The sequence below is a fragment of the Pipra filicauda genome, unplaced genomic scaffold, assembly GCF_003945595.2.
Source record: "Pipra filicauda isolate LSUMZ 115617 unplaced genomic scaffold, ASM394559v2 scaffold58_size5111680_pilon, whole genome shotgun sequence".
NCBI lineage: Eukaryota > Metazoa > Chordata > Aves > Passeriformes > Pipridae > Pipra > Pipra filicauda.
The window spans coordinates 4,462,622-4,481,817 of NW_024104742.1; the positions used below are offsets into that span (position 1 = coordinate 4,462,622).

Consider the following 19,196-nt stretch of genomic DNA (forward strand, 5'->3'; position numbering starts at 1 on the left):
CACACTAGCAAAGTAAAAAAAATAAACATGGATAAAATGGAGATAAAGCAGAACATTAATAATCCTTCGTGCCTGACACTTAAAACAAAACACATTTGCATCACTGAAGGTCTTCCCAGTCCAAGCCAATAGCATATGCTCTGACCAAACTCAATCACAACTTGACAGTAATGAAAAACCTTTTATCTAAGGATCTTAAAATCCCTTGCAAAAATGTGGGAATGCTATAGTCTTCATTTTTTGGATGGGAAGCTGGGGGCACACAGTAGCAGAGTGACTATCCCAAGGATGTAGAGCAATTTAGGCCCTAATTACATAAATACTCAAGCTGATCACTGGTCCCAGCTGCTGCCAGGAGCACTATTGCACACTCCTGCTTACTCACAGCTACCTCCTCCCTGTGCTGGCACAGGCAGAACAGATGAGTGAGAGCAGGACACACACACAGCAGAGAAATAACTGTTCTGTTTCTTAATGGGGTTAATTTTCCAGCCAGATGAGGTCCTTGGTCCAGCTCATTTGACAACTGCATTGAAATTCGTGCCAATAAAATGGAGAGAGCTCAGATCTGCTTTTTCTGTCAGTCAAAAAGGTACAAACTGAATGAATGGCAAGTGCATCTCAACCACAGGGTCAAGGCAGCTCACCCAAACAAGTTTAAATTTGAGATTTAACAAGGCATGGAATGAAGTCATCCCAAAGCATTAGCATCAGACACCACTGCATTAATAGTACCAGTTGCTCTGATGATTAAAGTCTGTTTGTCAAAATATCCACATGTGGTGTGCAAGCAGGGACTTGCTAGGCTCTGGTAAAGTAACAGGAATAAGTTGAAGCACCAATTTATTGCCACTTGTGTTTGTCTCTTAGAAATTATTTAATTTGGTTCCCAAAGCAGGAACAAATCAGTGGCAACCCACCAGTGTCTACCAGGTCTCTCACTTTGTTTACAGCATCAACAAAACCAGGAGCTATGTGGGACAAGTGCACACATATCTAGTTACAGCATAAGGTGACCAGCTGCAAGGTTCAGTGAAGCTGAAGGGCCAACATCTGCCCCTCAGAGTGAGACACAGGGAGCTAAGCTGCTAAAGCTTTAGTGCTGGCCAAGAGCCAGCCCTGGCAGGCAGCTGACTGCTGTCCTCATGTCCTGGGAAACGCTTTGGGTGAGATCTCCTACTCCTGCCCCAGTCTGTAAGTGGCCCAAAGGATTCTGGTATCCTCTTAATGTGTGAGAAGGGCTCACAGAGAGAGGACATCAGTTATGCTGACCACAGTGGTTTCTTATGTGTGCTCAATAAATCTGTGCCCGTCACTTAATCCCATGGCATCCATATCTGTGGTTCTGAGCCAAAGCATGACACAGACTGACACACAGGCACACACATACACATGCTGTCTCTTGCTTTAGGAAAAAAATCCACAGGGCTTCCTACTTTCTAGCTAATCTGCTGTCAGAATCCATAACGGTTTGTTTTAAGAACCTTACCTGAGAAGATACTGAACACTCACAACTGACTTCCTTGAGAGTTGTAAAGTTCTGCCTTAAATGAACCTTTTCCCCAAGGATTTAAAATACTGATTTAAAGAGTTGTTTTGACCTGAAAAAAAATGGTGATTAATAGTTCCCTTGCTTTCACCTCCTCTAATTCCTGTTTTGGCAGATGTGCCAATTCAACACAAGCACCTCAACTGACTAAGGTAAAAGACCCACAGGCTTTACTTATACATGTCAGGGTGACTAATTTACAGATCTGAGTTAAAACACAGGCTGGAGAGGTTGCTTGTGGTCTCTGTTCTCACAAAAGGAGACATTCCCTATGAGACAGATAAGGAAACTTGAACTGGTTATCTAGGCCCTCACTTTATCTGACTCCTGCTTGTACACTGACACTGTGATCCCAAGGGACCTCTTTTCTAAATCAAACAGCACAAAGGAAACCCCGAGAGGAGAGCTCAACAAATATTTAAAAACAGAGAAACAAACGCAACTAAGAGTGAATACAAAACTAACTGAATAAACAGTTTTGTGGATTGCTACGGCAAAGTGGCCTTTCTATGGCAAAGTGGCCTTTCTACAGCCATCACCAAGTGCTTGTGTTTCCTCCAGGAGGGTCACAAAACTGCCTCTTCATGTAGCTCTGGCTTTCGTGGCACAGACAAGGGCTCACTTATCATAAAAATATTTCCTTTTACAACTCCTTGGACAGTTCATGAAAAGCCATACATATTTCCCAGCTCCAGCCTTTGCCAGAGGTGTCCTTGAATCTTGTCCTATAGGAAAAAATAAACTTCCAGAGTAGGGCCAAGGATTTAAGGGTTTCTTCTACAGCGTGACATGAAAGCCCAGCAATAAACACATGTAGCTGCTGTATTTACTAGGTTAAAGGGATTAGTCAGGCCAGCTGCAACAACATGATTTACTTGCCACCCGCATTCCCCAAGGGAACTCTGTGGAATACCACTTCCCTTAAGGTCAATAGTGGGATTCCCCTCTGCATAACCATCTTGCAGTCCTTTGGAGATGACTAAACTATACTTGCCCAGGTTAACATACCAGCACACTACAGAGAATCTCCCTTCATATTCAGATGTGAATTCTTGTGCAGAGAAAGCAATATATTTTCACTTCTCCCTTTCATCTATCAGCACACACGTGCTCTCTCCTTTGCTCTGAATTTCACACATCCATATAATGTGCATATGTTTGTATACATTTCACAAACCCAAGCTACTCCCTACCCTGAAATGCAATGGCAAAAGTGAAAATATTTTCTCAAGCAGTGGTGGGTGCTATTTTCACCCTACAATGGAAGCATTTATCTCAGTGGCTAGAACGTAACCAGTAGGAACCAGTTTCCCTTCTCCCTTTTTCTGCCCTGCAGCTGTGGCACAGAAGAGACACAGTGTTGAGAACTCTGCTGTTCATGACCAGCAAAATCTGCCTCTTTGCCATTCACCCACCTGCAGAATACTGTGAAGCAGGGAGAGTAGATCTGCATATGCTGATATGGTGGAGGCTTTGAATCCTCTCATCTGCCTCCCCTACTCACTCCTTGGAATGCCTGTCGCTGCCAACTACCTGGCATTGGCTGTTGCTGTATCTCTGCCTCCCCTCACTGTTGGGAATCCCCTTTCTCCAGAGCCTCATCTGCAAAAATACCCTGAGAACAGCATGTTCCCACAGTGTGTTCAATTAAATTAAGTATTATGGGAACAGCTTGTTCTCTTCAGACCTAGAGAGTTGGCTGGTGGTAAAAGAAAAAAAAATAGCAGCAAGGGAGTAGAGCAGGAGAGAAAACAGGCAAGGATGAGCAGAGGGGAAGTGAAGGACAAGGGCCAGGAAGGAACTGGAATCAAGCAAGCTCATTTATAGGGCCAACTGAACATTTTCAGCCAATCTATCACAACAACTCAGTTGATACGAAGTAAGAAAACACAGCTCAACAGTTGGAGCTCCTGGCCAGCTGAAGAAGCAAGGAAGATGAGTAGGAGTATGAGTATAGTCTGAAGGCACAATGATACAGAAAATGGAAAAATGTCATCAAGAAAATAAAAATAATTCTAATATCAGAAGGAGAAAGCAGGATGAGCTAAATAATGTAGGAAGGGCAAGAAAGTTTGGGGCAACTTCTAAAGCCGGCCCGGTTAAAATTTGCCTGAGGTAAAGCAAAAATCTTTGTAAAAATCACTGGGGAAAACCAAAGCAAAAGAAAGCTGGTCAAAACACTCTAGGCACACAATTTTTGTAAACAATTGTCACTAGAATGTTAAAGTCCTAAAGAATGGAAGAAACAATTCTTGATGGTTGGGGAAAGTGGTTACCGTGGTTAGCTACCTCTGTCACCTGATCTAAACCAGAACTAGAGCCTAGTGAAGGATTCTCTGAAGGACCTTAGCTCTCATCACTGTTTTCAATCATATCATAGGAACAGATGATTGAGGGAGACCTGATAACAGCTATCACATACAAGAAGGCTACCACAAAGTAAGAGTGAACAACCTTCTCTCTGTGTTCCTGACTAGTAGCGAGAGAAACTAAGAAGTTTAAACTGCAGAAAGACTGAAGTTAGGCATTAGCAAAGCTTTTCTATCAGAGAAATTCATCTCCATCATCACAAGGTTTTAGAATTGGTTAGGAAATACCTCCTAAAAATGGCCTGAAGCACAGCTGATCATGCCTCTTTGGCTCTCTGAGGTCCTTTTCTATTCTGTAAGTCTATGATTGTATGATACAGTCCAGACATAGTGCTGAGGGAACATGGTGCTGAAAGAAAAGCTTATCAATGATGCAGTGGATCCCCATGTAACTCAGGCTCACTTCCTCAAAGGTGTCAACTTTCTATTATCCTATAAGAGGATCCAAACCTCTTACAAAGCAGCATGGAATCAGCAGGTAAACTAACAAACACTGCCATTGTCCTCCAGAGAGAAGCAAGCAATTGCAAGGGACACTATGCATGTGCTAGGACAGTCTCATTGTGCTTTTGTTTGTGACTCACATTCTGGTAATTTATATCTATACATGTAAACTTACTGGGATCCCGTTGATGCCTTGAAATCCTGGAACTCCCATTGGACCCTGAGGAAAAAGAGTACACATTATATTTCACATCATCAGTCGGGATATTGCAGTTACCTGGGAGATATTTTTCTCTCCCACACTTTTGGTTTAGGACTTTAGCTTTCAAAACCAAAATGAGCAAACTCTCCCATGCAGATTCTCTCTGACCACAGGGGTCAGTGAAGATAGGAACTGAGCATCTGAGCCTGACTGGAAGCCAAATGAGTGTTTCTGGAATGTTTTAATCAGGCAATTTAAAGTAAAAATATAATCTCCTACTGCACATCTGGGGAAAACAAGATGCCAGGAAAATAAACAATCTGGTATAAACTTAACTCTCAGTGTCACACTTGACTTTCCAAGAGTTTCAACAGGACTTATGTGTTTTTCTGTCTGTATGTGGATAGGACCCCCAGAGATACGCAGACCACTGCATTAACTTCATACCACCCTGCCCAAGTCACAAGTAATTACCACACTGTTGGTTTTACTGCTCTGCTCTGGATAGTAGCAAAACAGACTGCGTAAGCAGAATATCCAGCCTAAGTTGCTCTTGCTTTGGAAAGGTAAAGTATATTGCTTCCACAAAGGATAAAGAGAGAGAGAATCTTATGGCATGCTGGTATTGCATATGTATCCATTTCAGTGGACAGAAACAATTCTGGAGTAAATAAGGGATATTTTGAGTGCAAGGAAATCGGTTCCAATCGTTAAAGGATCCAGCACTTTGCATCAAACAGACTGGCAAGATCACTAGATAGTCCCAGAATGCAAGTCTGCATCCCAATGTCCCAGACGTCCTCCAGATTTTAGAAACCAGGTGCAGCATGAAGATGAACTACCCACATATATCCAACTCTTTATTACAGAAAGCACTTTTTCATACTTCCATTCATTCTTTTGACTAGCTCCAAACTCCCCATTTGATGCTTCCTTCCTAAGAAGCAACAGCAGGACGGATCCTGTGGGCACTGAGACATTTCTCTGCTTGCTGTTCTGCCTATTCTTGCACCCTGCAATCATTGACACCTACCCCTTATAGGCTACTCCATTTAATATGACATAGTTTATAATATTCTTTCTGTTAGAAGTAACTTTGTACCTGCCAAAGACTGCTTGCAACAGCAATAGTCACTGGGCTATGGCTCACCTACCAGGACAGGTACAGTGTTCAGCAGCTTTGGGATCTGTATTCTCATTCAAAAATAAATGCAGACAATTCTCTAAAGAGAAATACTTGAAATGCTGTTTTGTTCTTACCCCTGGACAGGTAGTCTGAGATTATCTTTATTCATCCAAAAATATATACAAGGCCATAGACCTATTGCAGGGACAGAAAAGTAACCATTGAGCTTACCTTGTCACCTTTCTGTCCAGCTGGTCCAGGTGGGCCCACTGCTCCTCTCTCACCTTTTGCTCCTGGCAAACCTTCTGGGCCAGTAAATCCAGGTGCTCCTATCGGTCCTTGAAGCCCAATTGGTCCTGGTCGACCCTAATATAGAATAAAAAATAAATCAATGCAGCACATTCACAAACTCCCTTGTAATTACTCTTTCTGATTCAATTTCTAATGCAATTTGATACATCTCAAGGTTGTTAGGACATCCTAAAGTTTTCCCTGTACATTCTCAGATAAGAGTTGTTAGAGGTTATTTCAGGTAAGTCATAGAATCTTAGAATAGAATATCCTGAGTTGGAAGGGACCCACAAGAATCATGGAGTCCAACTCCTGTCCCTGCACAGGACAACTCCAAGAGTCACATTATGTGCCTTAGAGCATTGTCCAAACACATCTTAAACTCAGACAGGCTTGTGCTGTGACCACTTTCCTGGGGAGCCTGATACAGTCCTGAACCACCCTCTGCATAAAGAATCTTTTCCTAATATATAAACTAAACCTCCCCTGACACAACTTCAGGCCACTCCCTCAGGTCCTGTCACTGGTCACAGACAGGAGAAATCAGTACCTGCTCCTCCTCTGCTGCTCCTATGGCTTCCCCTCTAGACCCTTCACCAGGACTACCTTTGTAGCTCTCCTTTGGACACTCTCTAACAGCTTTATATATTTCTTATGTTGTGGCATCCAAAACAGCACACAGCCCTTGAGGTGAGCCTGCACCAGTGCAGAGTAGAGTGGGACATTCACCTGCCTCGACTGGCTGGTGATATTGTGCTAAAACATTACTGTTGGAAAATTCCTCCAAGATCATCAAGCTTTTGACTGAATACCATCATGCCCACTGAACTGTACTGCCAAGTTCCACATCTACTTGTATTCTGAACATTCCCAAGGATGGTGACTCCTCTACTGCCCTGGGCAACTTGTTCCAGTGCTTAACCACTCCTGCAGTGAGGAAACTTTTCCTAATATCCAACTTGAACTTCCCCTGACCCAGACTGAGGCCATTTCCCCTCACTAGTCCTATGGCTAGTTGTCTGGGAGAAGAGACCGACCCCCACCTCACCACAAGCTCCTTCCAGATGGTTGTGGAGAGCGAAAAGGTCGTCCCTGAGCCTCCTTTTCTCCAGGCTAAACACCCCCAGCTCCCTCAGCCGCTCCTCATATGACTTGTGCTCCAGCCCCTTCAGCTGCTTTGTTAGCTTTCCTTGGACACGCTCTGGCAACTCAATGTCCTGAGTTATAGCAGAAATCTCCCTTTTCCCGGACGGTTTCTGACTTAGCACTGTAGGAAGGAGCGCCGTGCCCTCCCTCAGGGTGCAATGGCGGGGCACTGCCGGCAGATGGAGCAGCTCCCGCAGCCGCAGGGATGTATCAGTGGAAAATGCGGTTTATGGCTATGCTGTCTATGGTACAAAATGCGGTTTATGGCTATGCTGTCTATGGTTCAAAATGCGGTTTATGGCTATGCTGTCTATGGTACAAAATGCAGTTTACGGCTATGCTGTCTGTGGTACAAAAGGCAGTTTATGGCTATGATGTCTATGGTACAAAATGCAGTTTATGGCTATGCTGTCTGTGGTAGAAAATGCAGTTTATGGCTATGCTGCCTATGGTACAAAATGCAGTTTATGGCTGTGCTTTCTACTGAAAAGACAGTCAGTGGATTACATTAATTATCCACGCAAAGAATCAAGACTTACATTAAAAGATATAGAATGGAGGAGGAAGTTAAAAAAACCCCAATCCAGACACAAAAATCCCCCTCCTTTTAATTATCCTCTACACTCATGTCCATGGAAGTGTTTCCCTTCTATTCCCCTAACTCTGTAAAACAGCAGAAGGAATGCAGCTCCCTGCTGCAAGTGTTTTAGTAATCTCAGCTGGAGACACACAGACTCCATGGCTTGGCAGGTAAAAGACTTTTACAGTTAATTTAAAAATGCATTGTTATGTGTTTAAAATCAAGCAAAGTGGAAAAAAAAAGCATAATTGATTTTAAAAATTCTTTTTCCAGGATCATTTTTACTACCTGCTTAGGCTAAAATATTTTTTTCTGTATTCCATGTTTCTTCACTACTGGAGCAGTTTTCTTTCAAGTGCCACAATTCTCTCACGTCACTCTTTCTGTTGTGATTGTTTCATCCTGGCCTTTTAACTGAGGTCAAGTGCATGTTTGATAATTCATACCTTTTCTGTCTAGACACTGTCCATAGTATATACTTCCAGAGGCACAGACTCCCATCTGAAAAGGCTTTTCTGTCGATTAATTTTAGCTCTCTTCACTCTGGGCTAATTATCAGTAGAATCCTTTATATTGGGAATCATACAATCGGAACATTAATCCCCAAATCTTCAGTGGTCCTTGGCAACCATACACAAGAAGCATGTTACAAAATCACATGCTTTGCTCTCACTTTCAGTCTCAGCTTTACCTTTTTAATTTCCCATATATTCAAAGTCTTTCAGGCATCAACTCACAAATCATGGATTGTGGACTGTTTACCTCAAGGCAACACAGCACTGACCAGACATACCCTAAAAACAGGCACATTACAGTTATAGCCAACCACCACCACAAAAGCAACAGCATCCAAGAGTCCATCGAGGTTTGTAGAGAAAACACACTGCGAATTCCTCACTTGTTTGAATTGCTAATACTTCTGTATTCAATTAGTTTGATTGCCTGGTTAATGATAGTGTTTCACAATGACTGGAACCGATAGGAATTAACATTTTAGGAGGCTTTTGTTCTGCTCTCTAAGATGGGGCAGTAAAGACTAGCAACTACACCTTCTGCTTGTCTTTAGATAAGCAGGGCTCTGACAGAAGAATTAAACATGATCTCTGTGATTTCAGGACCCACAGCTAAAAAGTTCTCTTTGCCTTAGTGCCCTACAAGAAAGATTTTAACAGCACTTGAAGACTTTGTCCAGTGTCTTAGAGTGTCACTAAAGCGTAAGGACACAGTAAAGTGCTTCTAATCTCTCTGATAATGTGATTATGCCATGATAATCAGGCTCTCAAGAATTCTCACTGTTCCTTTTGAAGTCTATGTGGATGAAAATCATGTTTTCTACACTGAAACAAAGGACTTGCCTCCACTGCTGAAAAAGCAGCATTTTTCGTCACTCAGCAGCACTCCCATGAACTGTTCCAAGATCAGTGCATTATAAAGAGCAGGCACCGTGGCTGCAGGAGCAATTCCAGGATAAAAGCACAAGGAAAACTCAGGTTTTACCACAAGGTAAACTTACAGAGTTCAGTACCAGGTGGAACTACTGTCTGACCTCAATGAGTTTACTTTGTGGTAAAAAGTTAAGTGCCCAGTCTTTACTGTGCTTTGGCATCAGGACTGCTCTCAATCAAAGGATAAAAAGGATAAGACACCTCTTAGCAGTGAGGACAAGCTTAAATATAAAATGTGGATTACACCAAACAAAACCTACAATTAGTCAATGGAGCTCCCTCTTTTTAATCATTAATATTCAGTATGTAGTCCAGTAGCCTGTAGAAAAGCCATTAGTAATTGCTGCAAATTGTATAATTTTGTCTTCCTGGTTGCACGACAATCATTTTTAAAAAGAGGAAAATTACAGACTGCTAGTAACATCAAGCAAGAACAAAGCCAATGAAATTGCTGTGACTTGGAAATGTTTTCTCAAATGCCCACTCGAATTTCATATATTTGAAAACTATGACCTGTATTCTCAAACGTATTTGTGCACCAGGCTTTTGCTGTTCTGCAGCACTAAATGAGATGCCTGTCTGTAACAAATATGATGCTGGTAAAAACCAGCATTATTTCTTTACACACCCAGGGTTTTTCCACAGATAATTTCAGGACTTTGACCCAGTTTGTGTCACAAGTTCAGCATGAATCGTATGCATCTCTGTTACGCACATATCCATTGCAAACCATTAAAAATACACAGCTGGCTCAGAAATGCAGCTTTTCATACTCAATGTGTGGTAAGCAAGAGGAAAAAATGGCTGGAACAGGAATCTCCCATTGCTTCTGAGTCATCACACTGCAGAAGGTGGTAAAATCAGTGTCCTGGAAGTGTAATTTGATGGCAGTGTCTTTCAAGATGGAAAAGGTTCTGCAGTATGTACCTTCTTCCCTACACCCTTTTAATTCATCTGCATCCCAGGGTGTCATGAGGAAAGTCCAGTATGGTGGATAATGATGAGGCCTCTCTACTGCTACACAATCAGGCACATCACAGTTTCTCTATTGTCCCTATCCCTTTTGCCAACTCTAATACCTCACATAAATTTTCGCCCACTGAAGCAGAGCTGCTACACATAGCATTGCAAATTCCAAACATTCCTTATTTCCCATTGCCTCTGTGAGCTTGGAGAATAAAGCGTAAATCTATTTGATTTGTCCATTTGATTTGTCACTGTGCAAAGGAACACACGTGGCACTGGTATGGAACCACTGGACATGTCCCTTATTTCAAGGACAAAAAACAAGTACATACTTACTTGGGGAACAGTTCTACTGGTCTGACTCCCTGTCAAATACCAGCTCAGTGATTCATCACCACAAAAGATACTGGGACTCACTAAGTGAGATAAATCTAGCAGGTCTAGTAACTAAGCAGAAAATATTACTGATGAGGAAGGGCAGAACTGATCCCTACTTCTACTAGTAAATTCGTAGACTGTCATATTTCAAGCATCAAAGCACTATTAATTTTCTAAGCAAAATTAAGTTCCTGTGTATGAGAAGAGCAACTGAATTTAAAGATGCTCATGTTTCCTCAAACTAACACACAGTTTCTCCTCTATGAGAATTCAGGGACCACATTTTTATAAAGGGTCTTATTCACTCTCTCTATTCCTTCAACCATTATTTCCCCCTTAAACCATATTTTATTGACACAAAAAATTGCTAGTGAAAGATTTACTTCACGAGAAAATGCTTTGTAGTTGGAAGCATCTTATACTTGTTTGAGTACATTAAGGTAAACCAAAGGACAACCATTAAGTCACTATGGCCCTAAAAATGTATGTTCTTATATACTCTAAGCACAACCTATACTGAAGCCTTTAAGGAAGATCTATTTACCCGATTCCCATGTTGTACAGGACTGTCTGTACAAGGGACTGATCCTTCAGGATGCTCTTTCACACCAACAAATGGCATCACCCATTTAAATCGCGGGCTCAGCAGGGACACCACGTTACAAAAGGCAGCACATGGATCCCGCTGAACTCGGCTGAGGTGCCCATTGGTGACTTACCAGTGCAAGGCAGCCACGTCCACCAGTGAGCAGCACGACCTTGGGCCAACCACTTGGACCATCTACCTCCCTCTCCTCCCTTCTCCTCAGCCTGCCCTGCCTTCACGGCAGGATTCCTGCGGCAGCGGTTCTCTCTTGCTGGATAGACAGTGACTAGCACGAGAGTCCTGGTCTCAACTGGGGCCCCACAGTTCTACCATAATAATAATAATTACTGATGAAAACCCCTTCACTATTTTCCTAAATTACAGGTCAGGTATCCAGTGCCCTGCTCACATTCCAGAGAAAGTAATTATTCTCTCTACTGAAAAACGCTTTGTACTTTTAAAGAAAATTATTCTTCAGTTTTTCTTCTAAAAACTTAGATGAAGTCATGTTCAAAATGGCTTCTTTATTTCTGTGATATAGTTTACTGTTCCTCTACACAGCTTTTTACCTACACACAGCATGAGATGAATACACAAAACTCTCTATACACACAGAAATAATGGGCCAATCCTGCTTCTTTCAGCAACTCCCTAAAAATCTAATAGTTTGGTTTGGGGTTTTTTTGTTCTCTGTTATCTTAAGGAAAGATATTAGGGTAATATTTTTTTTTAAAATGTAATTTTAAGAAAAAAGACAATTTATTCCTGTGCCTTGTGAAGTTCTTTGGTATCACAAGGCCTTTCAGAAGTTTTCTGTTTACGCAAAGCAGCCCTTGGCACGTTCGCGCTGCCGACTGCCAAGGCCACTCTGGTCATCTCAGGAGTAATCTTTTAATGCAGTAATGAGCAACTGCAGGCTGGTTCTCATAACAATTTCCAATTTTAGTTCATGTGATAAACTCCATTTTCAAAAAATATTTGTTATTTCCAGTAAGCCTGACAAGACATGACTGCAAGCAGAAAACCTAGGCGATAAAAAAATGCATGTGTTCAGGTGTGTGTATATATATATGTGTGTTTTTACACTCCATTTTTAACTGCCTTAAAAAAATCAATGAAATTTGATTCTATAAATCATTTGATGAATCCCATACTTCAGTAACAAAGTTGCAATGGATGGTTTACCACGTTATAAATATAGAACTGCATACGAACCCTAGAAATTTTTTTTTAAATCAGATATTTGAATCTATGAAAAGTTTGTTCCTTAGAATGCTTGATTCCCAGTTAAAAACTTTCATGAAACATCCTGATCCAATCAATTCCACATATTTGCTATTTCTATTTATAATACACAAAGAGACCACATACTGTCATCCTTTTCCCCACCATGGATGATGCCAGGAGTGACTCAATATTAACTTAAATTAGTTATTCCATTTTATACTCCATGACTTTTGAAGTAACTATGAAAAATGTACAAAAGTAAAAAAAAGGATGGCTTTAACTCTGATTGCCTTTTTGCTTTGATGTTCTGAAATGTCCAAGTGAGATAAGAAAGTAAGTGCATGTGGAAAGGCTCCAGGCCCCAGAGAACACAGATAACATGAAAGTCAGTGAAAGCCCCTTGTGGGCTGTAACATCTGTGTGAGAGATGCAGCAGTGAGGCAACAGCCTTCCTGCACTGTGCTTCACAGAGGATCCATGGGTAACACTGAGCACCACACGAAATGATGGGCGCTGCAGAAACAGAAGGATTGCAGTCAAGGGGGTTTTTTCAAATAAAGAACAAGCAGCGGGATTTACGAAGCATAGGGATGACTCACATTGTATTTCAATTAAATTAATAACCGATGTATGAAAATTATGAGTTAAAGATTATTTTTAAGGTGCTATGCTATGTATCTGAATTACATTTACCTGCCTTTTCCATGATCATCAGCCAGAATTAAGCCTTTTTTTGAGCACGGACAGCGTGAAACATCATACCGATGAATTACGCCCCAGAGTATCAGGGCAGCAGAGGTGATCACCCCTGAATCCCCAGTTTACCCACTGTTTGTTTAAGCTAATTGCCCATGAGGCTCAGGTGATACATAGTCATCTAGAATGAAATTTTTGCTAGCCTGACTGATACCTTTAGGGCCTTTTTGTGTTTTAAACTGGCAGGGCAATACCAGGTTCATACACAAATGGAGAGAATTCACATAGACAGCACATGAGACTGACAACAGGCACTCCTCTGAAACCACGCACGTGTTTACGCCTGACTTAAAGGCAACTGAGGAAATGAGGCATGAATGAGGGGAGGAAAGGGGCAGGAACCACTCCTACACCTCATGGAGCGCTGGCAGTACATTACACACACCAACATTCCAAAAAGTATGGGTTATATTGAAAGATTGGATTACTTGATTATGAAATCTTAGCAAAAATGGTGAAGCAAGTGAGTTCTAACTGACTTCAACTTACTTATGAACTACGCTTTTTTTTTTTTATTTAACAAAAGAGCATAGTACAGCCAAAGGTTTGGATGGTTTATGAGATTTTATGGTCTTTTGCAACCTTAGTTCATCTTCTCTCCCTCAAGCCTTCAGTGCCTAATCTCTAAAAAATGTTTTAGAAAGCCTTTACAGTTCCCCGACCTGTTCACATAGGACAGCAGCTGTCATAACATTTTCCTGCCCTTAACTACAGGAAGAGAACTTCTGAGTACTGTGCACATCTCTCGACAGCAGCACAAGTCCTGAACTGAATATTAATACAAAAGAATTAGTTATTTCAGAAGAAAACACAGGGTTTCTCTAAGACTTCTTTCCTTTTTCTGATGGCTGTTCAGGAAAGTAGACAAGGTAGCATATGCATAGCATTTTCCTGCCCAGAATGCACATAAGTCAACTCTGGTGAGAGTATGGCAATGGAAATGATCAAATGACAGCTCACCAAAACAGGAGATGAGTGGAATGAAAAGTGGAAAGAGTCACAGCCCCTGGCTTTATTTGCTTTCATTGCCAGGCTTTTCCCTAGTCAGACTGATGTGCAGATGCCACTGGTTCTATTGACAACTATCTTTTGCCCCTTACAGGCAAGTAAAGCCTTTTATGGTGATACAGAAGAGCAGGTATCTATATCACTATTGCTTCAGCAAAGGATCAGCCAACTGGTTACAATTAAGTTTTTATGTTTACTGAAAATTGCTTATTAAATAAATTATTTGTCCCAGACATCAAATGGGACCACTTCATTTTATCTCATAGTTTAAGTGTTTTTATCTGTTGCTTTCCACATGACAAACAATATGGATGAACTTCCATACACACACACTGGAGTTTATTAACTGAGCTTATACAATTGCCAACACCTGGCTGCAGGCGTTGCAGTATGTAAACTGTGTATATATACATATTCGACAACACATATGTGCATATATATCATCTCTCCAACAAATTTGCTAAGATCAAGCATGTTATTACCACACTAATCATAGATATTCCACAAGTCCCTTGGGGAAAACAGATGTTGAATCATAGCAACTTCATGGACATCCACACCAGGACTGGTGCCCACAAAACCACAGCTTCTGACTCTCCTTAAGATACACCCTACAACACACAACTTTTCCAGGGATATGCTATGGGCTCGTGAGGAAAGAAGAACATGCAGTGTTGTATGATTTTCCCTTCCACTTATTCCTAGCACCCCACTGAACAAACCAAAGAAGCCAATGTGTTTCTAAAGAACCGTTTAAGTGAACAGCGACAATGAACTTGCTCCCTCCCCCTCTGGCTGGCATTTCCAAGCTGCCTTCCTCATGGACTCAAGTGACAGAAGATTCATTGTTGCAAAAAAATGTTGTCAGTAGAAAATTAGCTGTATTAAGTAGTGTACTGAACAAGTGAAATCTTGCCAGTGTCAGGCCTGTTAAGGCTATTAAAGGGACATTGTATCTAGGAAGGCAGGGAGGGTTCAGCCACATGCTGAAGCCAAACAGACTCCAAACCTCCCCAGGGTCTGCTGTGTCCAGATCTGTTAATTTGCTTTGGGCTCCTCTCCAGTTCTTTCTTTTACAACAAACCCATTTTTTAAAATTTCTAACTCCCCTTGCAAGCAAAGGCTGTGAAAAGGTAGTGTTTCCTCGGAGACAGAACAGGGATGTGGGGAAGGAGTAGATGTAGCTGGAAGAGACTGCCCATACCAGCATTTCCCAGTACAGCTATTCCTTAGCAGATAGGACGGTTTGGGCTTCCCTCTTGCACTGAGGGGCAGAACCACTGACTGTCACCCATCCCACCCAGGCACTACCCACGGGAATCCTGCACAGAGAAAGTGGCAGGAGGAACAGCACATCTCAGTGGACAACTCGCCCTTCCACACACAGAATTCTCTGTGCGCAGAGAATTCTCAGCCCCTGCAGCCCCCATCAGGGATTCTGAAATGGATGACTGAGACAGGAAGGGCAGAAGGGAACAGGGAATCGGTAAGAAAAAAGTCAAAAGTACCTGTCCATTGGCTCACAATTTCTAGTACTACATTATATCTACATTTGACTACTTTTCTCTTTCTGCCTGGGAACTGGAAATCAAGCACAGTGGAGATATGTCCTGCTTCGCTGATAACGCAGAGATAAGGAGGTAACTCAGAGATAAGGAACAGAGCCAGAAGTGTGATGTGGAAAAGGACCTATGGAAGCCATTTCTGCTCCGGATGATACAGGGAGCTTTCCATTCCCCTCATGCTGTGGGAACAGAGAGTGTCAACTTGCACTAGATCTTCCCCAAACATGACATTCAACCAGAAAAGAAAGGAATGAGGATTTAACAGCTTGTCTTTGAATCTTCAAAAAAGTTGCTCAACCTTTTCTCATTACTCTTTGCCTATCAGCAGATATTCTAGTTTGTAATGTGGCCGCTCATATCAGAGTGGTATTTGCTTTACTGCATTTTGCAATAAATTAAATATTGAGGTGAATTTGTTGCAGAGGCTGCTTAATACTAACTAAAATAATACCGATTTCTTCCAATATTTGGAATATAACATAGCTGTGTTTTCTCAGGTGGTAATAATATGATAATTAAAAAAACTTTGCAATGATTGTCCTTGTGTTCTCTGTTTCTGAAGAATATAAAGTGAATTCATTAGAATACAAACAATAGAGATTTGGATCACAAGAGTAACATTGGTATTCTAAAAGCAGATTTAAATGCCTGTATTCATTTATGCCTTTAGGAGTTTCTCTCAATTTGTATCAAACTCCTGAGAAAAAAAGCTTGTAAAATGCTGAGATAACTGAATCTAAAATCTGAACCTTTCCTCTAGCTTGCAATCCAAGTCATAGCCTAAACCCCTTCTGGATTATGATCTTATGACTGCTTTTTTGGCTCACTTTTATCATAGTAGACTGTTCTATTATTTTTCTAATCTAATTATTCTATTAAATTTCACTGTTACACAGAAAATGTGTATCTATAAATTGCCACAAGTTAAGCAATGTTCCAGAAAAACAATCTTGTCTTTTTTCCTTTGTTCTTACTGATGCATTACTTATGCCCCTTTCCCTGTCCAATACCCAGTCTTTGTGCTATTACAACCAAATTAGTGCTTAGTACGATGTAATTCTGCAAACAAGTCTGAACCTGGCATCTAATCTATGCAGCATGACTACCTCTAAGCCTTACTGTCATAGCATGTATTTACATTAATCATCTAGTGAATAAAGTATCCCTTTTTTGGGGAAAGGAAAAAAAATACGAAACAAACAACAACAACAAAGTTCTCCCCCCTCAAAAAAAAAAATCCATTTTAGTTACCAGACCATGTTCCACATGCTAAACATTCTGTTTACAAGGGATAAACACAGCAAAACTTCTCATTATCCACTAAGGTCATTCAGCCCCAAAGGATGCTTCTAGTTAGAAAGGCAGGCGGGGAAAGTAGGCCATGCACAGATCTGGCCAGTATGGGGTCAGCAGCGAACAATAGATTCCCTGCAAGCAGTTTCCCCTACATTTTGCCTCCCATAGCCTTCCCAGCATGTTCCTGGCACTTCAGAAAGGTCTGAGCAGCTTTCCTTGCACAGGGTTCTGCTAAAAACAAAATTATCTGTTGGAACAGATAATATTAGTCAAGATTTAAAACTCAGATGGGAACCATCTTATGCTTATTCAAGATAGCAGATTCAGAACAAAAACTCTTCCCACAGACCTGTTACACAGCAGAGCAGAGGGGAGTTTTGCAAACATGTAAACAATTCACTTTAAAGGAAAAAATGGAGTCTGTGAATTCTCATCTTCACATTGCTTGGAAATGTACAAACCAAAGCAGGAGTGGAGGGTAGTAGAGGCCTGCAAATCTACAAACAACATTTGGCAAGATTCCAGTTATCTCTAGAGGCTTAAGCAGAGCAGGTCCAGGCAAAATTTTATTGCAATGCCTGATAACACAAAGTGCCAGTCTGTCAGTGGCTGGTTTACTGGGCAGTGTTCAGAGAATAAACTGCAGTTAGTAAAAATAACTTCAAATCAAAGTCTGGGAGAGAAAAAAATAGAAGATTTTTCATTTTTCCTATATATGTGTTGCATATTGATCAAGATAAGGACAGAAATGAACTTTTCACCTACTTGAATTCCCACTGGCTAAGGTATATAGAATAAATGATTAATTCCAGTGTTGCTTGTCATCACATAAATTGTATGTTTAAGTCCTTCGACATTTACTACGTGGCTGTATTAACACTCCAAAAAGCTTCATTCATTTGTTGGTATAAACCACACTTCCAGTCTGCTTAATCTTTGACAGACAGGTCTCATTGTCCCCAAAATCCCTTGCTACACAATACAACAAAGGCTTAAATGACTCTGTGGGCCTGCTCTGCTACCCACACTGCTCTGCGCTTCCTGCCCATATATCCCTGGAATTCATGACCATGCAGATTACTAAATTACACACTAGGCCAGGGATTAAGCATGGCTCTTTGTATGGGAGCATCTGAGGTCTGGAAGAAGATTTTACCTGTCACGGTCTGTGCTCACTGGGCCTTGATGAGAGACAGAAGGAAGCAGCGCTGCAGAAGATCACAAACACTGGTGTGTGATAATCAGCGATCTGTGTATGATGACAGGATAGCCTGACTGCTGCTGTCCTGCACACAGGTCTCAGCAGCTTTAGACAGACAATAACCAGCCTGCTACTTCCAAATCAGATCAGCAGCTTCTTCCTCCTTAAAATAAAAGGTGAAAACGTTCCCTGTTCTGACACATGGCAAGCCAGAAAATGGCTTTCACTGCACCAAGCAGAACTGAAATGTCTAAGGGTTAGGAATGTATCCTGCAGTTAAGCAAACATGCCAAAAAGACAAAGGAAGGGGTATGGTAGCTCACCAGTTGTTTTAATTTAGCTCCTAATCAAAGCTGCTGATTGTTTTCAGATTACTTAAGAGTTACATATCCAAAAGGAAAAAAATAAAGCCAAGAAAAAAAAGCTTTGAAATAACAACATAAATTTAAACACCTTAAGGATATTGAGTACTTTTTATCCACTGTTTTTCACTTGAAAAACCAGAAGCCTTCAGTAGGACTTAATCTTGATGTCTAAGTAAGACTGAGAAGAGTAGTCTTCACCCCATTGTAACTCATAGATGGCTGGCAACTCCAAGCTTTGGCTGAATCTAGTTCAGAAGTTAAAGAATTACTGTGGCCAGGACAGTATAATGATGAAATCAGGGAAAGTCTGTACAGAGACAGCACATTTGCAACAGCAAATACTGTCATCTCTCAGTTTTTATTGGTTTTGTTGATTTAGCCATACTGGTCTGAAAGATGATATTGCATTTCTCATGGTATTTTGCACTCACTTGGAGCACAGTAAATGACAGGCATTATCTAAGGCCTGAGAGACACAAAGTTCACAGCACAGTCACTTCTATGGGTTTGTTTCAGACAGCAAACTCTGCTAAAAAATAACAAATGGGGACCACAATACAGTGATGCTTTGGTTCAACATCATCCTATTACATCAAAGAGTACTGTTACTATATGCCAACATGATGACATGTCATTTTAGAGGAACCAAAACCATCTCAGATCTGCAAATAGCCTCCTAGCAGCTCATAAAAAATT

The 19,196-nt window shown here is 41.2% G+C and overlaps 1 protein-coding gene across 2 annotated transcripts in view; it reads right to left on the reverse strand.

The window, feature by feature from the left end:
- The window catches only part of COL4A6 (collagen type IV alpha 6 chain), a 116,048-nt gene that overhangs the window by 35,932 nt on the left and 60,920 nt on the right, over positions 1 to 19,196 (reverse strand). For both annotated transcript variants that reach the window (XM_027716439.2, XM_027716438.2), the window contains exons 4-5: positions 5,922 to 6,056; positions 4,538 to 4,582 (exon numbers count right to left, since the gene is read on the reverse strand). In XM_027716439.2, coding sequence (XP_027572240.1) covers positions 4,538 to 4,582; positions 5,922 to 6,056 — 180 coding nt within the window. The remainder of the gene's footprint in view (positions 1 to 4,537; positions 4,583 to 5,921; positions 6,057 to 19,196) is intronic.